Here is a 23,030-nt window from a genome sequence, read left to right on the forward strand (position 1 = left end):
AGAAAGGATGAACCTGAAGCTAGGAGACCTACCCATTATCTTTCTTCTTCTTCTTTACCTAACATCTCAAGATTTCAGAACACTCTCAGGTAAATGGTAAAAATACATAGAAAAGATATTTATGATCAAGATTATATGCTTCTTTCCTGTTCCTAGTATATTATCACTGTTCCCTCTCAAACTGACTAGAGAATGAATCATAAGTAATTAACACTGTGCAAGGGTATAAAGTTCTAATAAGCTTTATTAAAAAGTAAAACATCAAGAGAAGGACAAAGCTTCTAAAACACATAGGACAGGGCAATATACACAGCCCCCTCAGACTTTGGTCTGGCTGTCATTATTAAAGCCCAATAAATTGCTAGTTTCACAACTCTATTCAGTATGCCATTTCAGAATTAGTTACAGTGTCAGTTTATGTTCTGGCTAACAGACTTTTTTTTTTTTTTTTAAAAGATTGCTGTGCTGTTTCTAGGACAATGCCACTTTTACATCACAATTTTGGAAGTACTAAAGTTACTGTTGGCATAACATAGTATACCTGTCAATTCTACCCAATTAAATTACTCAGCTAAATACAATTTGATATACAAATTTGCAAGCTGACTGGAATACAAGATGTTCTGGGTCAGTTAATCTCTAAAATTCCAACAGATTAAATTATAAAATTAATAATGGATTTTTTTGTACTTTTAAAAATCAACATTCTCTCCTTTCTTTAAAACTAGCATTTCTGGTCTCTCATTGTAAAAACAGTTGACTGGAATTTCATGAAAGCATATTGATATGGCTAAGAACAAATGTGGTACCTAAAGACCTGCAATAACAAGTTTCTGAGTCTCTTATCTGTTCTTCACATAGTTTAATGCAATCAGAGCCACTTATTTATTAATACGTTAAGTAGTAGATAATCTGCAAAGTCTGAGAAGATTAAAATAAAATTTTGGAAAGGCATAAAAGAGGAACATGCTTTCAAGGAATATTCAATCTAGTGGAGGACAAGGACATGCTCCATCTTACAGTTAGTGCTGAGTAACAATGACATACAAAATGCAATGAGATGTGATATGAATAAGAAAGCAAGGAATTCCTATAGGAGCTGAGAAACTTCATTTTGGGGTATTTCATTTGCCTATATTCTGAATAATTAGGGTTTACAGTGAGAGAATTCTAGAGAGAATACTTGGAAGGGAAAAGTAAAGACTTCAAAAGAGAAAAGCAGAGAATGCACTGAAAAGAAAACTGAAACAGAGAATAGGAAAAAACAATAATCAGAGGTAAAATGGAAAGGCCCTTGGCTTTGGAAAACAAAAAGCATTATTTCTTCTTCTGAGAAAGAGTCAAGAGTGAAAGACTGAAAATATAGATATACTTTGAGATTGTAAGGATTAAGGAGGACATCATCACTTAGAGGCAGGAGGCAGCTGAAGGCTTTCGGGAAAAAGTAAAAAATTTTGGATTGGTCACTATAATAAGTCATGTTATAAAGTAATACCACATAGCAATGAAAGCTAGACAGCTTGAAAATACAGTGGGTCCAATCAGCATTACGTGACCTTCTCCAGCAACATTTAATTGGAAAGAAAGCTAAGGAAAGAGAGGCCAAGATGACAAAGGGCCAATGGAGCAAGAAATCCTATGGTCCCCATGAAATCACTGGAAAAAACAGATGCCTCTGTGGTGCAAGCTGGATAGGACGGCAAATGAAATTCAAAGACGCTAGCAGATCAGCCCAGAGACCAGAATAAAGAAGTCTCCACTAAGCTTGATTTAGAAGTCTCCACAGAGGCATCTGTTTTCAACCTTTGTGGTTGAAAAGCAATGGACAGAAAACCCTCCTGTTCTTCAGAGGCCAGAGCAATATCTCACTGTTTCATAGAAACTACACTCACTGTATGACCTCCATACCTGTTTCCACAAAACATGAATTACTAACTAAAGATATCCTTGCACGAAAGGATAACATAACCTGGAAGAAAGTCTAGAGACCCTAGGAGTACACTGCCTCAAAAAGCATGATATACTATCACATAAGCACCACCACGATCTCTAAATTTACAGGAGCCGTATTTTTATTTAGAGATTTATGTTTCTAATAAGACTGCTACATTAATCAAATTAAATTTTATATAAAGAAACTTTCATAAAAAACAAGAAAACTGAATATGTAACCCTATAATAGTTTAAAAATCTAAGTCAGTAGTTTGAAATCTTCTCTCAAAAAGAAAACCAAGCTAAAATGGTTTTACAGGCAAACCTCACCACCTACCAAGAATACGAGTAATTCCAGTGTTACACAAACTATTCCAGATTATAGAAATGAAAAAGGGAGGGAACACTCTCTACCTTATTTTGAAGCAAGAATAACCTTGATAGCAAAACCTAAGGTTGTCATTGCAAAATAGGAAAATTATAAGCCAGATACATTCAACACTGATGTGAACATTCCTTAAGATATTAGTAAACTAAATGAAAATTAAATTTCTGCAAAATAGCAACAGAAAGTAATCATATTGTTAGTAATAATGAAAACCACCCAAATGTCTACCAACTGCAAAATGATATTAGAAATTATGGTATATTAATGGAACATATTCAACAATGAAAATGAATTACATTTACAATGAATACGAGGTAGATCAAAAAGAAGTCGTAAAAGACATGTAATACTAGTCCATAGGATAAAGTCTAAAAACATGCAACACTCACTAGACATATGTGATAAAGCTATAAAAAAGAGCAAAATACAAAATCCAGGATAGTGCTTTCTCAAAGGGAAAAGAAAGTAATAAGATCAGGGAGGGGTATATAAGAAATAACAGAGGTTAATGGTAACGTTCTTTATACCTTCTACATACTTCATAAGCAATATTTTATTGTAGTTATTCAATATTTAATTTATAAAACTCAAAACTACTAATAAAAAGAACAGACTGTTCCTAGCATGGTTCTCATCCATCTGATAATGCTCTTAATTTGTTTAGTGTGGGACTAAAAGCTGACTGTGGTTCACCATTCCACAAATGGTGAGAATTTTCTCCGAGTTCTCCTGAATGTTGACTTTTAAAAGGAGTTCAGGAGTTATATGCCAAATGAGTTCATTCAGAATGTTGATTATCTAGCCACATATTAAAACAGCCATCATTTGCTGTCGTTTTTAAAAAGTATGTAACTATCTTACCATCTCCTATCCCCAATTTAAAACACTTGAAATCTAGTCAAGCTTTGCCAAAGTCAGTCACAGTAACATCAAAAACTGTCCAGTAATTTGTTTACCCAATCTAAATGCCAGGCAAAAAATTTCTGCTTGAATTTAAGACAATAAAAATAAATTTGACTTTAAAATAGAAGGCACTAAGAATACCAAACTTAATATATGCAAATTATTTCATCAACAATTTTATAAGAGTGAAGTATTTCACATGGTAACACACTTTCAATGTTCTTTAGAGAATTCTTTGAAAAAATGTGGGAAAATTACCAAGGAAAGACCAAAAAAAAAAAAAAAAACAAAAAAAAAAACCAAACACACACACACCACACACACACACAAAAAACAAAAAACTACCCTACAAGATTAAAAGCAACAGTCCTAGAGTATTTGCAGACAATGAGGACTCTTGGGACCTATCAGAAAATAAGTGAAAAAAAGTAATATGAACAAAGTTCTTACAATAATTTCTAGTTTGATTGATAAAGTACTAAAAAGGAGGACATACTTAGAAACTCACTCATAAAACGTAACAACATTCTCAGTAGAGATAAAAGTATTTAAGCCATTAGCTAAAAAGTATTTGTGGACTCAGTGCAAACAGGCTTTAATGACTGGAAAGAGCAGTGCAACAGATAAAGTGATTCCACAGATGTCACTTAAATAAAAGCCAAAATAATGAGTTTCATTTCTCATGAAAATCCAAATCCAATTTGGGTAAAATTAAATACAATCGATAGATGCAATAAATACAGTACAGCAATTAAGGGCCTGGGCTCTGGGTAAGGATGGCCTGGCTTTTAAATCCAGCCCCAATCATATCACAGGTGACAAACATGAGATACTTAGCAAAGTGCCAAGCATATTAAAGTAAATACCAGTCTTATCGCCCTCCTTCCTTCTAATCACTTGACAATTATTTAAAAGTCCATCCCCCGATTTATGCAGATGATCCACCCATTCCACGCATTTTTTTTTACATGGAAGAAAACTGTGCAGAGTCTACCAGTATGAAAAAAAGTACTAAAGAAATAAGCCAATATAAATCATAAAAGTATTTCACATATTTTCACCAAAAAATGCTAATGAAAATTCAGAAAAATCAAAATAAATTTTATTTGTTGTCAGTGTCTGCACTATAATCTAAAGCTATCAACCTTCTCTTTTTAATTGGCAGAAAGTCACTATCTGCTTCACTCGAAATATTTGGAAGTATCACTTTGGTTTTATTACTTATGTTTATGTTTTTGGATGCTCTTTTTCCAATCCCATCTTTTGCTAAGTTTTCATAAATTCTTTGATATTCACTATAACATTTAAAAAAATTTGTTAGAAATTTTAAGGCTTGCTGGATGTTTGGATGAATACAACTGCAGTCTCTAGTTTTTGTGGCCAATTGAAGAGCTGTAAATATTTTCTGCAGTGAGTGAAACTGGTTCAAGATCACTGCCATATTCATGGACAGGATATGCTTCAGATATCAAGTGAATTAATTATTAATGCGTGATCAACTAGTAATTCATCAATATCTACATTCAAATTGTCAGAGCCTTCTTCTTGAAATGTGTTTAATAAATTAATAATGCCAGTTATTCCCTTTTCAGTTTTTGGAGCCATATTCCCTGGTACAATCACTTCTGGCTATACTGCTTTCCAATAAGCATTTAAAGTTGACAGCTTTGTAGAACTCAAAGCTAAAGCAATGTTCTTGATACAACTTAAATTGTGAATTTATTCCAGGCTGCTCTAAGTGATTCATTATTTTCAAGTTTATTAAAAATACCACTAAAACTCTGTTTAATATAATTAATCTTAAAGGTGGATATGATGCCTTGATCTATAGGTTGGATCAAGGAAGTTATACGTGGTGGCAAATATACAACTTTTATATATGGATGTTCTAAATTGTGTGGATGATCAGATACATTATCTAAAAGTAGAATTATTTTAAAATACATTTTTCCTTCAAATAATTTTCAGCTTCTACAGCAAAACATTTGTAAAACCAATCCCGAAAAACATCAGTAGTCACCTGTACTTTTTTATTTGCCATCCAATGAACAGGAAGATCATTAATAATTGTGTATTAGTATTAGTTCTTCGTAAATTGCTGAGTTAAGTTATTGTTTTTTAGAAAGAGTAATCACCAATAATGGAAATGAAAAAAAAAAATCACCTAAAATGAGACCATGTAAGTGGAAACTGCGTATAAAAAGTCCATGTAAATGGGGGGAATATTTATCATGTATAAAAAACTTGCATAATAAAAGCACTGTGTAAATGGAGGGACAGCTTTAATCCCATTTTCATCATTATTCCTGAATCCATCACTGGGCTATAGTCCTTGATAAAATATATGCACCAAACTCAAAAATCTAGTCACACCCGTCCCTATGTCTGCTCTAATAAAAATAGAAAACTCTTTGCTTTCCTTAATGGAATTCAATTTAAAATTAACTCCTCACAGTTTCAGGGTTTAGAGATTTCCACTATATTCTCTTCTGGAAAGTCACCTCGAAACAATAATGACAGTAAGAAACAGAAAAATTTGATTTGACATGTAACCCTGAAAAAGATCACTCCTACATGCTTAAGAGAAATCACAGATTTGCCCTGAAAACCCCAGGAAGGCAACATGAGGTATCACAGCAGGTGAGAGCTGAGAAACAGAGACTGCCCAAACAAAAGCCTACATAAGGATTATATAACTTTTTCTTCCTACTGTGGAATTTCAGCAGTTAGCCTTGAAAACCACAGGCCTTCCTACTTGCTTTAAAAAAAGAAAGAAAATTCTCACCAAGATAAAAAGGAGAAAATATATCATCTTATCCTACAGGTGCAAAAAAGATCTTCTGACTCATAAAGCCATCCTCACCAATGTAATTTCTAACAAATCTAGTAAAACCACTAGACTTTGGAAATTACCGTTATGTAATGTTAAAGTAACTTTCATTTACCCTCTAACAGAAAATCTAATTTGGTATCTTGCCTTCTAAATAATTTGTTACTCTGGTAATAATATGTAAGTGACTTCTCAGGTTTCTAAAAGGTCTTAATATAAATACATACATGCTCTAGTTGTTAAGTCGTAAGGCGTCGTCCACTGACAATTGCTCTGTTCCCACAAGCCCAAAGTTAAAAATATAACCAACTTTCCAGAGCTTGAGACTTATTTACATTACCTGCTATTTCTTTAAAAAAAAAAAAAAAAAAAAAAAAAACAACTAAAAGATGAAAGAAGAGACATAAATTTTTGCTTGTTTAGCCAGACTTTCCATGACAGGGTACTAAATGAACTGATAAGACTGGTTGTTTCTAGGGCAGTGGTGGCGATTCACATAGAGTATGATAAGAAAAGTGTCCCTGGAGCTGCAGTATAACACTGAGGCCCTGAGGAAAGGGTCTGGAGAGCTGGGAGACCAGGGTAGCAAACTTATCACTATAAGTACTCCTGTTCTGAATTGACAGCTAGAATTGTACTTAGTTACTCAAATAATTAAAATTAAAAAATTACAAACTGCCTTAATTACTTGCAAATATCTAATCCTTCCTATTTAAGTCACTAAATCCTACTCTTCTTCCCCAACAAAACTGGCTTCAGAAAGTTACCTTAACATTTCAACTTCTGCATTTTCAATAAAATATCAGAATACCCACAATTGGCTAACGTCATTAGTCACTTTTATGGTAAAGCGTTTTGGAATCTACAGGATCAACACTTACCTTGCTTATTATTTATAGGGTGTCTTACAATACTGATCAACTACTTTATGTTTGCCTGGCATCTTCCAAAAGGGTCATGAGATTATTTTGCTCTTATATACCATCAGTGTTCTCTAAGTATTCAACAAATTTCTTGAATGATTTAACATCAAAGCCATAAAAATATTGAAACTTTTACCCATTCTGGCAATATCTTAACTTACCAAATAGAAAACACTAGGTCATTAGAAATAACCTAATTACTGGAAAACTTAAAGTGCATTCAATCAGTAAAAAATTATGTACTTCTGAATATGAAAATAAAACAGCAATACTAAAAAATACTTATAAGCAAAACTGGGAAGAAAACTAGGGCACAAAACTATTAGGATTATAACTATTTTTAGAAAAGACTGGTTAACATAAGAATTTACTATGTAAGATCATGACATTTACAGAGTTCAAAAGCAGGCAAAATTAATCTGTGATTACTCTTGGAGTGAAGAGGGGATTTCTGCGATGCTATTTATGTTGTTTCTTGACTTATGTGTTGTTACACTGATATGGCCACTTTGTGAAAATCTATCAAGTTACACACTTAAGATTTGTGCTCCTATGTATATATTTCATTTAAAAGTTTTAAAACTCATCTACAGCCATGCTACCCTGAACAAGCCCGATCCCATCTGATCTCGGAAGCTAAGCAGGGTTGGGCCTGGTTAATACTTGGATGGGAGACCACCTAGGAAGACCAGGTGCTGTAGGCGTAAAAAATAAAAAAAACAAGGGACTGTAAACTGACAAGGTCCTTGCAATCTGTAAGGTCAACCAAGGGTTGTCTTGCCTAAAATAAATAAAAAATATAAATGAATGAATGAATGAATGAATGAATAAAATGTTTTAAAGCTCATCAAAAATAAAGATAAAAATATAATATACTCAAATGCTAATCATATTAGGGTAGCAGGATTATATAACTTTTTCTTTTATTTTCCAAATTTTAAATATTTTCTGTAATATATGTTTAGGCTGCCTTAAATAAATTCTTTCTAAAATAACGAAGAGTGCTTTCTATGTACCAGATCTTGTTCAAATTACTTTACATATATTAAATCATCTAATCCTCATAACGACCCTATGAATTGTTTATGTTATTACTGTCATTTTAAAACTGAAGAAACTGTGACACAGAGATTGACTAGCTTGCCCAAGAGGACAGCTAATAAGTGGCAAAGCCATAATCTGAAACAAGATACTCTGGCTCCCAAGTTCATGCTCTGAAACATCACCCATGCCATCTCTCCAATAATGTTTTACTTTTTTATAGCATAATTAAGAAAATAAGTTACTTAAACAATCTAAGTCATTAAGACTCTATTACTACATAGCTCTCCACGCAGACAGATGCTAAAATATAGGTGCAAAAACAGGTATTAAGATAAGTGGTATAATCAAAGCTAATAAAAGTATACACTAGTTATATACCTCTCTTCTATTCTGCTCTTATCCATGAGAGGCTGCTTAATCCACTGGTTAACCAGTCTTTGTCCCTGAGGGGTTTTGCATTTATTCAGCAATGCAGTCAGAGACTGAGATCCACTGGTATCTTCAACAGAACCCTAGTAAACAAAAAATAAAACAGAATAGCATGCTCATTAGTGAAAATCTTACTATACCATAAAAATAATTTTAGGAACAAAAACACTTAATATTCTTCAACAATTAAATGAGAAATTTGCATAAAATTTCTTCCAAAAATAAAAATTTCAACCCGTTAATCTGTATTTTCTGCTGTGTATTTTTCCCCACACCAAAACTACTTATTATTACTGCAGTTTTAGACATAAAACTTATTAGGATGTAATTTTTAAAAACTGCTGTAATATAAAAAATTATTAATAAAGCCAAGACAAATACTATTTATATAGTTTACAACTAGAAAAATATAATACAGAACTACTTATCTAAAGATAATATTTCAAAACATTTAAGCTCTTTAATAAGATTCTGCAGGATATATCAGAGAAATCATTTTTTTAACCATTCAATATTTTTAATCCATGTACTTTTTGTTTTTGTTGTTGTTGTTGTTTTACCTGGAAAAGGTTACAGGCTCTGACTGCTGCAATATCCAATTTCATGTACTGGCTGAAGTCAAAAGTAGTCAATTCAAACTGTCCAAAGTTTGAATCATCTGATAAGAGTTCTAAAAACTTGATTACTGCAGACAATGATGAAACTGCAACCTAAGATTAAGAATTTAAAATGGAAGATTGCTATCATTAGAATTCTAGAGATTTTAAAACAAATGGCAAAATAAAAATAAATTCCAAACATATCATTTTCCTTGCTGTTCCTTTCCAAACCAAGAAAAATTAAAGTTTAATTAAATCTCTTAAGATTAAAAAAGGATTTTCATAAAGTGAAAATTTATTGTAATAGCACTGTTTATAATAGCCAAAAGTGAAAAATACTTGAATGCTCATTAACGCAAAGTGGATAGTCTGCCATGTTCACTCTATGGAATAATACACAATAGATATAGGAACAAACAATCCACAACTACGCACAATATGGATAAATCTCACAAACATAATATTGAAAAAGAAACCAGACACAAAAGAGTATATACTATATGATTCCATTAATATAAACTAATCTACACTGTCAGAAGAACCAGGGTTATCCTGGGTTGGGGGTAATGACTAAAGGAGCATAAAAGGGTCTTTAAGGTGCTTATTTTGTTTCATGGATACTTATAATGTTCTTAACCAATGTTACCCCAAAGAACTTAATCAATTTTAATAAATAAATAAATAAATAAATAGCCCTACAGTGGTAAATAGGTGTTCAAGTGAAAGGAAGAGTCACATGTCTTTCACTTTAAATCAGAAGTTAGAAATGACTAAGCTTGGTGAGGAAGGCATGTCGAAAACCAAGGCAGACTGAAAACTGAGGTCTCTTGCACCTAACAGTTAAGCCAAGTTGTGAATGCAAAGAAAAAGCCCTCAAAGGAAATTGAAAGTGCTACTCCAGTGAACACATGAATGATAAGAAAATTGAACAGCCTTATTGCTGATGTGGAGAAAGTTTTAGTGGTCTAGACAGAACAAACCAGCCACAACATTCCCTTAAGCCAAAGCCTGATCCAAAGCAAGGCTCTAATTCTCTTCAAGTCTACAAAAGGCTGAGAGAGGTTAGGAAACTGCAGAAGAAAAGTCTGAACCTAGCAGAGGTTTAAGGAAAGAAGCCATCTCCTTAACATAAAAGTGCAAAGTGAAGCAGCAAGTGCTGATATAGAATCTGCAACAAGTTTTCTGGAAGATCTAGCTAACTAATGAAGGTGACCACACTAAACAACCAATTTTCAATGCAGATGAGACAGCCTTATATTGGAAGAAGAGTCCACGTAAGAGTTTCATAGCTAGAGAGAAGTTGATACTTGGCTTCACAGGACAGACTGACTCTCTTGGTAGGGTCTGAAGTGGCTGGTGACCAAGCTGAATGAAGCCAATGCTCACTTATTCCAAAAATCCTAGGGCCCTTAAGAATTATTCTAAATCTACTCTGCCTGTGCTCTATAAAAGGAACAAAACCTAGATGACAGCACATCTATTTACGACATGGATTACTGAGTATTTTAAACCCACTATTGGGACCTACTGCTCAGGAAAAAAAGACTCCTTTCAAAATGTTGTTATTCATTGACAATGCACCTGGCCATCCAAGAGCTCTGACAGAAGTATACTGACAAGATTAATGTTGTTTCATGCCTGCTAACACAACACCCATTCTGCAGCCCACAGATCAAAGAGTAATTTCAACTTTCAAGTCTTATTATCTAAGAAATACATTTATTAAAGCTATCGCTGCCATGGATAGATTCCTCTGATGGATCTGGGCAAAGTAAATGGAAAATCCTCTGGAAAGGATTCACCATTCTACATGTCATTAAGAACATTCCTAATTCATGGAAAGAGGTGAAAATATCAACATTAACAGTTTAGAAGATGATTCCAACCCTCAAGATTGACTTTGAAAAGTTCAAGACTTCGATGAAGGCAGTAACTACAGATATGGTGGAAATAGCAAGAAAACTAAGAAGCAGAGCCTGAAGATATGACTGAATTGCTGCAATCTCATAAAACTTTTAACAGAGGAGGAACTGCTTCTTACAGATGAACAAAGAGAAGATTGTTGAAATGACAACAAAGGATTTTGAATATTACATAAACTTGTCAATAAAGTGTCAGGGTTTGACAGGATTTACTCCAATTTTGAAAGAAGTTCTACTGTGGTAAAACGCTATCAAACAGTATTACATGGTACAGAGAAACTGTTTGTGAAAGAAAAAGTCAATGAATGTGACAAACTTCACTATGTTATTTTAAGAAACTGCCACAGCCATAGTCAGCAGCTATCAACATAGAGGCAAGACCTTCCACTAGCAAAAAGATTATGACTCATTGAAGGCTCACATGATGGTTAGAATTTTAGCAATACAGTTATTTTTAATTAAGGTATGTATTCTGTTTTTTTAGACATAATGCTATTGTACTTAATAGTCTACAGTATAGCGTGAAAATAACTTTTATATGCACTGAGAAGCCAAAAAATTCATGGCTCACTTTATTGAGAAATCTGCTTTACTGTGGTGGTCTGAACTGAACCTGCAGTATCTCTGAGGTATGCCTCCCTGTACTGAACATAAAAGAAGCTCAGGATATCAAATTAACAGCCCAATGACAAATTAAACTTATTAAAATATACTTGATACTAGATTCAGTGTAAATGTACGTATTTTTCCTAACTAATGACATAGTAATGTAGCTGACCTTGCCAAACTCTACCAAATATATAAGGTTGTCATGAGAATTTCCTATGTCACCAGGAGGTACAAATAAAAACACTTTTCAGTAACCCTAAAAGCTTCTTCAGATTTTCAATAGTAAGATAAATTTCTCTAATACTGGAATTATTGCTCATCCATATTGGCTTCTGATTATATCACACAAAAATCTAATTATAAGGATCAAACTATTAACTGATAAGCAATCACTGCAAAATCATGAGTCATAATAGCCTCAGTTCATTCTAGCTTGAAATCTACTTTGAAAATTATAAATTAGGAAGTTTGTTGTCTTAAACATACAATAGAATTTTTCATTTTATTTCGGTAACCCACACAAATATCTCGTCAAGTTTCCAATATTTTACCATAAAAATATCTCTTAAGCCATACCAACCTTGAAGAGTTGAATAAGATAAATTATAAACACCTAAAATCCCAGTTATATTGTTTGCATATACATTTCTACTACTAAACATATATAACCAGTGCCAATTTTGAACCAAATTGTTTATGCAATTATATGCTGTATATACTTCTACCCTTATTATTACCTAATCTCCATAACAATCCTTAAGACAGGAATTTTTAGTCTTATTTAACAGATAATGAAACTGCCTCTCAGAAAGGTAATTTACAGCTTGTACATGATAAAACTTTGGTAAGCCTTTTCCCCTCTCTAGTCACTATGCTATCTCACATATTTAACTGACAGTAATCAGACTCTTTCACATGAAACCAACATAAAACTTGAAACATGAAACACATAAAACTCTTCCACGCCCCAGGGATATATGTTGTGTAAATATGATTAATTATATTTAAAGTTATGTTTAGATTTTTCTAGTCATTTCCTAGAGTTTTTCACAAGCTTCACTATGGATAAAGTAAGCTTAATATCCATGATCCCCAGTGTAGGTTTGAAATATATGTGACAGAACATCATTCTTAAAAAGTCACTATTATAACTTAAGATAAATTCACATTTGTAATCCACATACCTGATTCTCCATTTCCGGCAAGACAACACTATTCACCTGTTCTCCTTTTTTGCCTTTCAACAACCGGTTGAGGTCCTGATAAACATCTTTTGTGGAAAAGTCAGCTCTTTTTCTTTCTGTGATAAGAATTCCTCCTCTCTGAATAACCTATTTTACAAAAAATATTTTAAATTACTATGAGAAAAAAAATGAGAAAAGCATTAAGAAAACCATAACAATGACAAATAAAAGTGACAACAGATAACAAATTCCTACCCCACCTTAAAGTTTTACACAACATGCAAGACATTGATAAAACATATTAACACATATTTTTAAAAATCTACAAACTAAATTTTCATGAATATTTAAAATTATGTTCACATAAAGCTTTCAAAAAATAGTCACAATAGTAAAAACTTATAATTAAAACTTAAACTTAAAATAATAGTCTTAGAAAGTTATTTAGATATTACCTATGCTAAAATGCCCATCGCTGATTTATTATCTCTCAAGCAGTTCTTATGGTATTTGAGGCCCACAAAAAAACAAAAGAATCCTTAGGAAATACAAGCAAGACTCCTTAAGAAATATCTAAATAATAAACCATACACTTACACAAATGGCATAATCAGAATTTTGTTAAAAGAATCAGTAAAATGAGGCTGAAGTTCCACTCAAACTATTAAAAATAATCCTGAAGAATTGCATCTTATTTTTTTGATAAATATCCATGCTAACGTGGTAACGGTTTTATTTTTTTTAGGCCCTAAATCACCTCTTTTCCCCTCTGAACTGTGAAAGCATTCCTTTTATCAATTACGATTTGATTCAGACCTTTTATGCCTGGATTCTGTTAACTCTTTTGGAAGGAAAGAATGGAGGGAGGGAGGAGGAATGAGCGGAGGTAGAATGAGTCTTAAATAAGAAAGAGCTTATTCTAAAGTCCTATTAAAGACACAAAGTTTCTGTCAAAGATAAGCAACAAGACATCCCTCAAAATAAAACATTACTGTAATTAGATTAAAATTTTTTTTTACTTTTAAATAATTTTTTTCCCTTAAAGAAAACAGTATCATGTTAATTAAGAGCCTTTCTAGGCTTGGTTTCTCCTCTATAGCTAGACTTTATTCTCTTACCTGCCTCAGTTTTCCCATGTCTCCAGTAGTCTCTCCCGCTGGTAAAACACATTCCTTTGGTCCAATCTGAATCAGAAGAGCCTCCAGATTGGAGAACTGATCATTATCAGGGAACTCACATAGTCCTAGCTTCTTCTGTATGGAGTCAACATACCCAACTCCAACCTGTCTTTGACCATCAACTGTTGACATTTTTACACCCACAACACCAATGGAAGCTGACATATCATTATTACCAAAGAGAATGTCTTCAAACTGAGAAAGATTACCTGGAGAAGCCTAAGCAAAAACAAAGAAAAAGTTTAAGAAACTGTTGAATGTACTTTAAAATTTTACTAGTGAACAAGAATTACCCAACCTGGATGATTTTATTAACAAAATGTTTTCTTACAAAAACAAAAAAAATTGCTTATAACCATATATTCCAATAATTATCAATTTTCTATAAAATACCCTTTCTGCTTTTCCAATTATTTTCAGAACACTTGAGCACATCTAAAAATAATGGTATCATAAGTAATTATGGTTTGAAATATGGCAGCTAGATTTATACATACATAATCATTAAGGAACCCAAAGTAATAATCCTGTCAATACTATGCTTAAATTTTTACACTTTGCCAAACTATCCATTGGTTGCACATATCAGATATCACTACGTAGCTATACCATATAGGAGAGCAGTATTATTAGCTTAAATACTGACCTTGAAAAGTTACCTCTCTGTATATTTATGTGTAAAATACAGATTGTTCTAAATTGGTGATTTCCAAATAAAGGATCCTTGACCTATTTTCAATATTTCAAAAAGGTTAAATATCTCTATTGTAAAAAGGGTCAAGTTCTTTGCTTTTGTCTAGACAAGTCGGCAGGTGACACTAAATATTTCAACCTGACCAACTGATAAGTTGCTGTTAATATGAGGTATTCTGGGGCAACCGATAACCATGGTATGAAACATGATATAGTCACAAATAGTCCAATGAGAACAATGACAGCCAAACTTAAGCAACCAAGTAGCCATCAATAGTTCTTAAATGTCATTAGCATCAAAACCATGAAAATAATTTATCTTTTCACAATATGATTCTGAATCTCTTATAACTACGGATTGTTGACTAAAATTTGGATCCCAAGTAAAATGGAAAATTATTACTGGATATTCAAATTAAAAAAAGCACTGATTTGATAATAAATGTAAACATCATATTTTCACATACATGTTTTGGAATTACATGCACAGGTTATAAAGGACACCTTTAAAAAACTCTCAAAAGTGAACCAGTAGATAAGAAAATTGCTAATAAAATTGGGAATCCTTGAAAATGATACGACTGGTAATCCTAAACTAGATGGTATCCAAGGTCCTTTTCTGATCTGAACATACGAAGAAATCAATCATGGAGATCAACTATTTCAAGTATCACTAATACTTTACGACAGAATCAATAAGCTAAAAAATGTAAAAATAAATTAGTTTTAACAATTTTAGATCTGAATTTCTTAAATGTCAAGATGAAGATGCCACCTTTTTAACCTGATAAAGATACATATTTTAACATTTTTTTCCCCTAACCTAAAAGGAATTAAAAAGAATTCATTTTGCAGGATTCCAATATGATATAAAGGAACAAGGTGTGAGAGACTGATTGATAATCATGGTAATCATTTGAACTTATGATTCCACATTTTTTTGTTGTTACTAATTGAGTTCTGTGAGGGTTGAGACAAAATATACCATTTTGTGGTATCCTCAGTTTTCTATTAAAATCTTTCAAGACATAGGCTAAAACTTTTAAAGATCCACTTTTCTCAGTATAGTAGCGATGAAAATTCCCAGAATTTCCATAATGTAGAATGCTAAATTCTCCCAGATATAATCTTCGGTAAATGTCTACATTTACAAATTGGGGGGGTGGGGAGGAGGATATGGAATGAAGATTGAAAATATTATATTTGAAGCAATACCAACATCAAATGTTTAAATAGTACGTTAAACTGCACAAGAAAAAACTCACAGGACTTTCAAGTGGGAAAGCTTCTTTAAAACCTAATTTTAAATTAATAATAATAAAAAAGTTTTTAAAGAAAACCTCCAAATTTTACTGTTTATGAAGAAAAAGATATAGGAAAAGGTTGGGAAATTTATCAAGGTCACTCAAACAGAGAAATGAAAAGAGCAACGGAGAAGAAATGAAAACTGCTAACTACAGCCCAGAGCACTGTTCTCCTTACTACATGCTTATTTCCTCTATGATTAAAGAATAAATCTCACATTCCCAGTAACATTTTAACCATTAATTTCTTCCAGTATTTACTGAGAACCTATTCCGTGCAGGTTTGTATGAACTAACAAAACCATGACTTTTACAGACTAGTAAGGAAGACAGATATTAAATAAAAGAAAATAGCACTATCTCCTTGAAGGCATTAGAAGCATGCACGTCAATGAGCCCTTCTGGGCACACCACAGAATATAACCATTAAAGTTCCAGACTTACAAAAAATTATAATCTAACGGAAGAGGAAGGCATGTACACATTATAAATGTGTAAAATAGGGATATTTAGAATATTGTAAATTTGTGAAATTACTTCAAAAACAGTAAAGTCAAATCTTTAATGTTGTATTCAACTTTAACAGCTATTTATCATTTATGTTTCAGGAACAGTGACAAAGATCATCGTGTCTGCACTCATAATAAGGATCTACTAAATTTCTGAGCTGCTATTAAACTGTAATTTAAAAAAAGTGCTAAAGAATATTAAAGTTTCTCAAAGCGTTTTGCTATCACACCTTGTTAAAATATTAAAACACACAGTAGAATTACATTCAATTTTAATTTTTATCTATTCTTAAAAAAATAAATTGAAAAGATAATTACCTTAAATGCCAAATACCAATCATTCTCCTTGAAGGCCTTATTTCCAGCTCTATTCTTATAAACTTCAACTCTATACTGACGAACTAGAAGAAGATCTTTTACAAAAGACTCAAAATTCATTTTACTAAGCACAACACTCTCTAGAGTCTTTGCTCCTAAAAAAAAAAAAAAAATTAAAAATATGTTACAGATTTAAAGTAATGTGTTGCAAGTACCTAATACAATGTTCCCCTCCCCAAGCCACAACTATTCTCTCAGTAATTCATTCATTCAATAAACTTTATCAAGCACTATTATATATCCTAGGGACTTTCGCTGAAGTATAAAATGGTGAATAGACGCAGCCCCCCTGCTCCTGTGGAGCCTATGAGCTAAATAAAAAATCAGTAAGATATGAAGACAAAAGAATGAGTAAAGATATATAAGTAACCTTACTTATTCTTTCTCATTTTGTTTTTCACAAGTTTGAATACAAGTCTTATACAATAACTATATAGTATTTGTATAGAATTTTTTTCAAAAGGTCCATAAAAAATGAATTAGTCCTTATTCATTACAAAATGTTCCAGGTAATATATTCACATAATTCAAAGGTTCAAAAAAGTACAGCAGAGTCTCCATTCACCACTCTAGTGTTATCAGTTTATAAAACATATGCCCAGTCTATGCACACACAGTAAATATAAAGCATTACTTTTTTCCTTTTCTAAAAATAGTTGCATACTATACACATTGTTCTGTATCTTGATATTTTTAACTTTAATTGTTAAATTAAAATTGTTCTAGCAGTACTTAATCAGCTTCTTTCAGTTTATAGCTGTAAACAATCCAATGACTCTAAGGATGTTCTATAATTTAGTCTCCTACTGGTGGACATATAGATTGTTTTTAGTCTGCTATTATAACAGTGCTATATAACAGTCTTGTATGTTTTTCATTCTCCAAGCATGTGAGTGTATCTGTGAGATAAAGTCCTAAAACTTAATTTTATTAAAATATATGTGTGATTTTGATAAATATTACCGGACTACCCACCTCGTTGGTTGTGTCAGTTAACAATACCATTCACGAAGTATGACTACATATACTTTATTTCCCCTATCCAGTCAAAACAATTTTCGAACTCTCTGGTCTTCATCTTAGATCACAGGTCCTCAACTAAGTAGAGGTGATCTTGCTCCCATAGCGGACAATTGGGTTGTCACAAGTGGGGTGTGGTGGGGGAACACTAATGTAATCTAGTGGGTGGAGCCAGGGATGATGTTAAACATGCACAGGACAGCCCCTCTAAATGATTAACTATTCAGTCCAAAATATCAATACTGAGAAAGAACCCATCTTAGATGGAAAATAGTGTCTCAGCTTAGCTGGGATTTGCAAATACCAATTTCTTTACAAAAATAAATAAAATCATCCTCACCATCAAATGGAATCAACTCAATTTTCATATAATACCAATTACTCACTTAAAGACAATACTTGTAGATTATTTGACAATACTAGACCTTATGAAAGATTTAACCTAAATTTAACAGGTCATACCAAGTACACATCAAATACAAATAAGCATAAAGATTAATTACATGATATAATAAGATTTTGTACAGCACTTGAGACACAGATGATACTTTCAGTATCAGTTAATCAGTTATTCGTGTTAGAGAGGAATTCCCACTGGCACAGATTCCATGAAAACTGGCTCAAATCTTGCCTAAAGTTCTTCCCTAGAACATCCCTCATGATCTAACCAAGGACTAGCAGACAACTAGTCTACCGAGATCAAGCATAACAAATGAGCAAAGGAAACTAACAGAAGAGCTGACAGATTACAAACAACTTTATAAGAGACCATATGAAATGGTGGAAACTGACAAAATGAGGAAAGTACATCAGGTAAAAGAGGGCTCTAGCTAGACTCACTAGATCAGGAGGAGCTCCAACCCACTGCTCAGCTCCTCAGCTCCAATCTACTACTGAATTGCAGAAATAGTTCTGCAGTTTCCAATTGTGCAGATTTTTCAAAAGCTCAATATCTAAATTTTTTCATGAAATCTCCCAATCCTTAAAATTAATTCAAAATACCATTTAGGCTATCAATTTTCAACTCAGTAAGTTCAAGACAGCTACATTTTCTTAGACTTACTAGCCTGCTCTTTCTTTAGGTTGCATTTAAAAAACAAGTTGCACGAATATTATATTTACCTTGGAATCCCATTCAGCAAGACATGTACTCACATTCTCATAGGCATATGCAGAAATTAAGACCTCTCCAGGCTGCAGCAGATTCACATCTCCCAACTAACACTCTCTCAGGATCAGAACCTCAGAGTGAAATGGTAGGTCCCATTTAAATTTTGCCTAGCACATAGGGTGACCATACTGGTTTGCCTAAGACTTTCTCAGTTTTCATACCAAAAGTCCAGTGTCCCAGAAGTCCCCTCAGTCTCAAGCAAACCAGAATGACTGGCAAAACCTAATAGCCCATTTGGCTGAATTCCATGTAACATTATTCATATGACGAATATTGTCATCATCATCATCAACAAAAATCGCTCAAGGAAAGCACTGAATTAGAGTTAATACAAAAATCAGAAAATTCTCTTAGAAACTCTTGTAAATGCCATTGTGAATACTGTCAGCTACTTCCAATAAACACAGCAATGAGTTTCAAAACACTTTTTCATATTGTCCTTCAATTTAGAAGGCAAAATGTAAAAGTTCAACCCAGCAAAAACAATTCTGGGGAAAAGAAAAAAACACAATAATCTGGCATAATTCTTAAACAGCTCTTAAATCATCAGTCCAGTAGGATAAGCCAACACAACTGCCTGGCTGGCAGTTCTAAAGTATTTGAATTTGAATGCTTCCCACAGGATGAACAAGCACTCTCAGATATATAAACCCCATTTGACTACTCTGCATATCAACATTATCTGACTGGCCCCATTAGAATTTTCCAGAGCAATAGCTCAGTCTTTTTACTGACACATTAAACAGAACTCAAGTTCACAACAGTGGTGATGGTGGAGCGAAAACACAAATAAGGTGATATCCCTCCCTCCCTCCCTCCCTCCCTCCCATGGCCTCGCCTACCTCCATTACTACAGGTAAGTGTCCAACCTCCAAGGTTATCCTTCCAAGATGCTATGTCTCTCCAAGGAGTTTTCATGACACATTGGGTGACTGTGCATGGTAAGTCATATTTATCAAGGAGCATCTGAAGTGCAGCTACTTTCTGGTTAAGAGCTGGACCATATGCTTTAAGTTAAACTAGATGGGAAGTAGGACTGACATCCTGGTGTGAAATAAGGGGAACAGGAAAAGAAAGCTACCCAAGGTACTGCCTTTTCATCTGCGTACTCCCAGTAACCATAACCCACCCTGACACGGCAACACTCGATAAATTTCTATCTAATGAATTAAATATCTTTTATCATTACCATTCCATCTGCACGTGGCAGAAGCATGCCTAGAAACTCAAAACTCGTTACTCCCCCTAGAATGCTCTTTCCGCTATCACAATGGAGTCAAGGAGGAGAGATCAACATAAAACATCTAGAACACTCGGCCCACGTAAGGTGAAAACTTTGCAGCTTTCCAGGGAGACATGATATTGGAGAGACGGGGCTGAATTACAGAGGGCTCTGAATGCTGAAATGAGGCACATACACTGCTATACCACGGTCACACAGTAAACTGAAGAGCCGCAACTTGCCTCCAAGCAATCTGGCTCAGACTACGCGATCCTGACCGCTTGGCGACACTGCTTCTCGGCGCTGGCCGGGCGGTATAAATCGAGAGTGCGAGAGATATTAGTAAAATGGTCTCCCAAACCCCCTTTCTATTCTAAATCCCACTTCTGAACTGGCGTTTGTGATGAGATTCCCTGGGCCCAGGCGGAGCCGTGGAGCAGAACCCCATGCGACTACTGCAAAACTGAATAGAAAAATTATTAAAACGCCTTGCACGACATCTGGCACGTAGTGAACGGTCCCTACGTGTCCGTTACTAGTTCGGCTCTGGGGCAGCTGCAGAGGAACAGACTCAGGGAAGAGGCAGGGCAGGGGGCGGATGACGCCCCGTCCTACCCAGGCACCGTTTGAGAAAGCGCAATTCCCCCACAGGGCACCCACGTCCCCGCCCCCCACTAAGGAGCCCACTCCGCAGAGTCCCTCCGGGGCCGCGCCATCCCGGTCCTCACCTGCCGGCCCAATGTACTTGACTACCCCCTGGGTCTTGAACACCTCCCGGGCGGCCAGCAGCGCGTCCTCACGGTGCGCCGTGTAGAAGTCGCCCCGGTCGAAGAGGCGCACCGTAGTGGTCGGCTTCTCCGGCATTCCCTGAAAGAAGCGCACAAAGCCAAACTCTGCCGCGCTCTCCAGCTGCAGCGTCTCCTTCGGCTGCACCGCCATTTCGGAGTCTCTCCTAAGCCTCTGGAAACTGCACGACCCCGCACCCACTAAGCTGTTTCCCGCCTCCCCTCCCCCGCCCCCCGTGCGGCGTCGGGCCTTTGAAGCCCGCCCAATCAGAGTCCAGAGTTGCGCTTCGGTGGGTGGGAGCCCGTCGCCGCAGCCAATCACAATCGGACGCGGCCCAGCTTCCCGCGCACGCTGGTGACTGTCTACTGCGCATGCTTGAGCCTAGGTCGTGCGCCGACCCTGGCGGATGCCCACGCTTAAAAGGATTCAGTTCGCGTTTTCTCTGCTGCACAGGCTAGAAACCCAGGTGAATGGGTAGCAAGGGTAGGCGGTCAGGTGGGACGGTCAGGCAAGTTTTGCGTTTATTACGTACCCGGAAGCGGGGGAATGGAATCGGAAAGAAACTTGAAGACAAGGAAAAACTAGCCTTCTTTTCCATCCCAGTATTTTTTAAAACCTGCGCCCCTTTCTCCCCCAACTGCCACCATTTTTCTTTTTTAAGCAAACTGCCAACATCAAGGTTGCAGGTTTTTTCTCCACAACCTCCTTATTGCTCTGTACTATATAAATTATCTCTCATTAAGTCCACTTCTTGATTGATTGATTCATTCGAAAATACATATATAGCCTGCTGTATGCCAGACCCTTTTAGGATCTAAGGATCACTACTGAAAAGAAAAACCATTGCGTTTGTTCAGCTTACATTCTAATAACCGAGTTCAGATAATACAGGAAGTAAACTAAATGGTATGTTAGAAGATAAGCGTTTAGGTTAAAAAAAAAAAAGATAGGAAAGGGGAAGAGGGGTTGAAACTTTTCAAAAATGTTAAGCAAAGACCTGAAAGAGGTTCTGCACAGTTACCTGCCTTAGAAAAGTATAGCACTTTCCTGTTTGGTTCACCCTTCACCCTTGGATGCAGACCCAAACCCAGCAAGTAGAATTACCCTGGGGGTTTTTCAAACTAATTCCGGGTCCCATCCACATCCAATGGGTTGGAACTTCTGAAGGTGGGGTCTTGAGATCTTTTAAAAAGCTTCCTAAGTGTGCCTCATAATTCGCTCAGTTTAGAAATCACTGGCCTACAGGTTAAAATTCAAATCCCTTCTGAAGCAGAAAATGTTTGGAATCATCTGACTGCTGACTACCTTTCCAGCAACATCTCCTACATCAGCACTCCTACAGTGTTCCCTCCTCTCATCCAAACTCTATGATCAAGGGCAATAAACTCCCCCTTGCCTCTCAACATGTGTGACTCAAACATAAACTTGTCTCTCTGCTCTGGAATGGCCCTTCCTGGCTCTTCCAGGACCTTTGTGTAGCAAACTCCCAGCCATCCTTCAGTCCTCAGCTCAAAGGTCTCAGAGAAACCTGCCCAGTCTCCCCACGTATAATTAGCTGCATTATCTTCTGGGGTACCATCTTATTCATCATATTTGCTGCATTGTTTTAGAAATGTTCAGTCTCTCTTACTAAACACTTGTAAAGGACAGGGATGGGTATATTTATAGTTAATAATAATGACTAATGTTCATCAGCATTTAGACTCCTTGGTGTTTTCATTATTTTCAGATTTACTGTTTTAATCTTTGCAACTCTAAGAATTAGGAACTATTATTTTACAATAAGAAAACTAAAACTTGAAGGTGTGAAGTCACTTGCCTTATCACAGAGCTAGTGAGAGCTAGAGTTCAGTCTTGTTTCAGATTCTGTATGCATAACGTGTGTGCCATAGGGCCTGGCACATACTAGGTGTGCAAAAAATGTATGTAAATGAATGAGCTGTACGTCACAATAACCGCTTCTATATTATAACCTGATCTTCAGTGTCATTCTGTCTCTCCCCTAT

General features: G+C 35.0%; 1 protein-coding gene and 1 non-coding gene across 4 annotated transcripts in view; one reads left to right on the forward strand and one right to left on the reverse strand.

Moving 5' to 3' along the window:
• Nucleotides 1–21,240, reverse strand: part of MSH2 (mutS homolog 2) — a 62,563-nt gene extending 41,323 nt beyond the window's left edge. The window contains exons 1-7 of one of the 3 annotated variants that reach the window (XM_025045119.1): nucleotides 20,967–21,239; nucleotides 19,859–19,948; nucleotides 16,766–16,920; nucleotides 13,882–14,160; nucleotides 12,764–12,910; nucleotides 9,010–9,159; nucleotides 8,399–8,532 (exon numbers count right to left, since the gene is read on the reverse strand). In XM_025045119.1, coding sequence (XP_024900887.1) covers nucleotides 8,399–8,532; nucleotides 9,010–9,159; nucleotides 12,764–12,910; nucleotides 13,882–14,160; nucleotides 16,766–16,920; nucleotides 19,859–19,948; nucleotides 20,967–21,177 — 1,166 coding nt within the window. In that variant the 5' untranslated portion in view covers nucleotides 21,178–21,239. Of the gene's footprint in view, nucleotides 1–8,398; nucleotides 8,533–9,009; nucleotides 9,160–12,763; nucleotides 12,911–13,881; nucleotides 14,161–16,765; nucleotides 16,921–19,858; nucleotides 20,012–20,966 lie in introns of all 3 variants that reach the window. The other 2 variants (XM_015587619.2, XM_006909614.3) reach the window with 2 other exon arrangements.
• LOC112477977 lies at nucleotides 7,562–7,680 on the forward strand. Its single transcript, XR_003045691.1, has one exon. It is a non-coding gene; the product is annotated as a 5S ribosomal RNA (ribosomal RNA).
• Nucleotides 21,241–23,030: the final 1,790 nt, after the last annotated feature.

The sequence above is a fragment of the Pteropus alecto genome, unplaced genomic scaffold (genome assembly GCF_000325575.1).
Source record: "Pteropus alecto unplaced genomic scaffold, ASM32557v1 scaffold131, whole genome shotgun sequence".
Classification (NCBI taxonomy): Eukaryota; Metazoa; Chordata; class Mammalia; order Chiroptera; family Pteropodidae; genus Pteropus; species Pteropus alecto.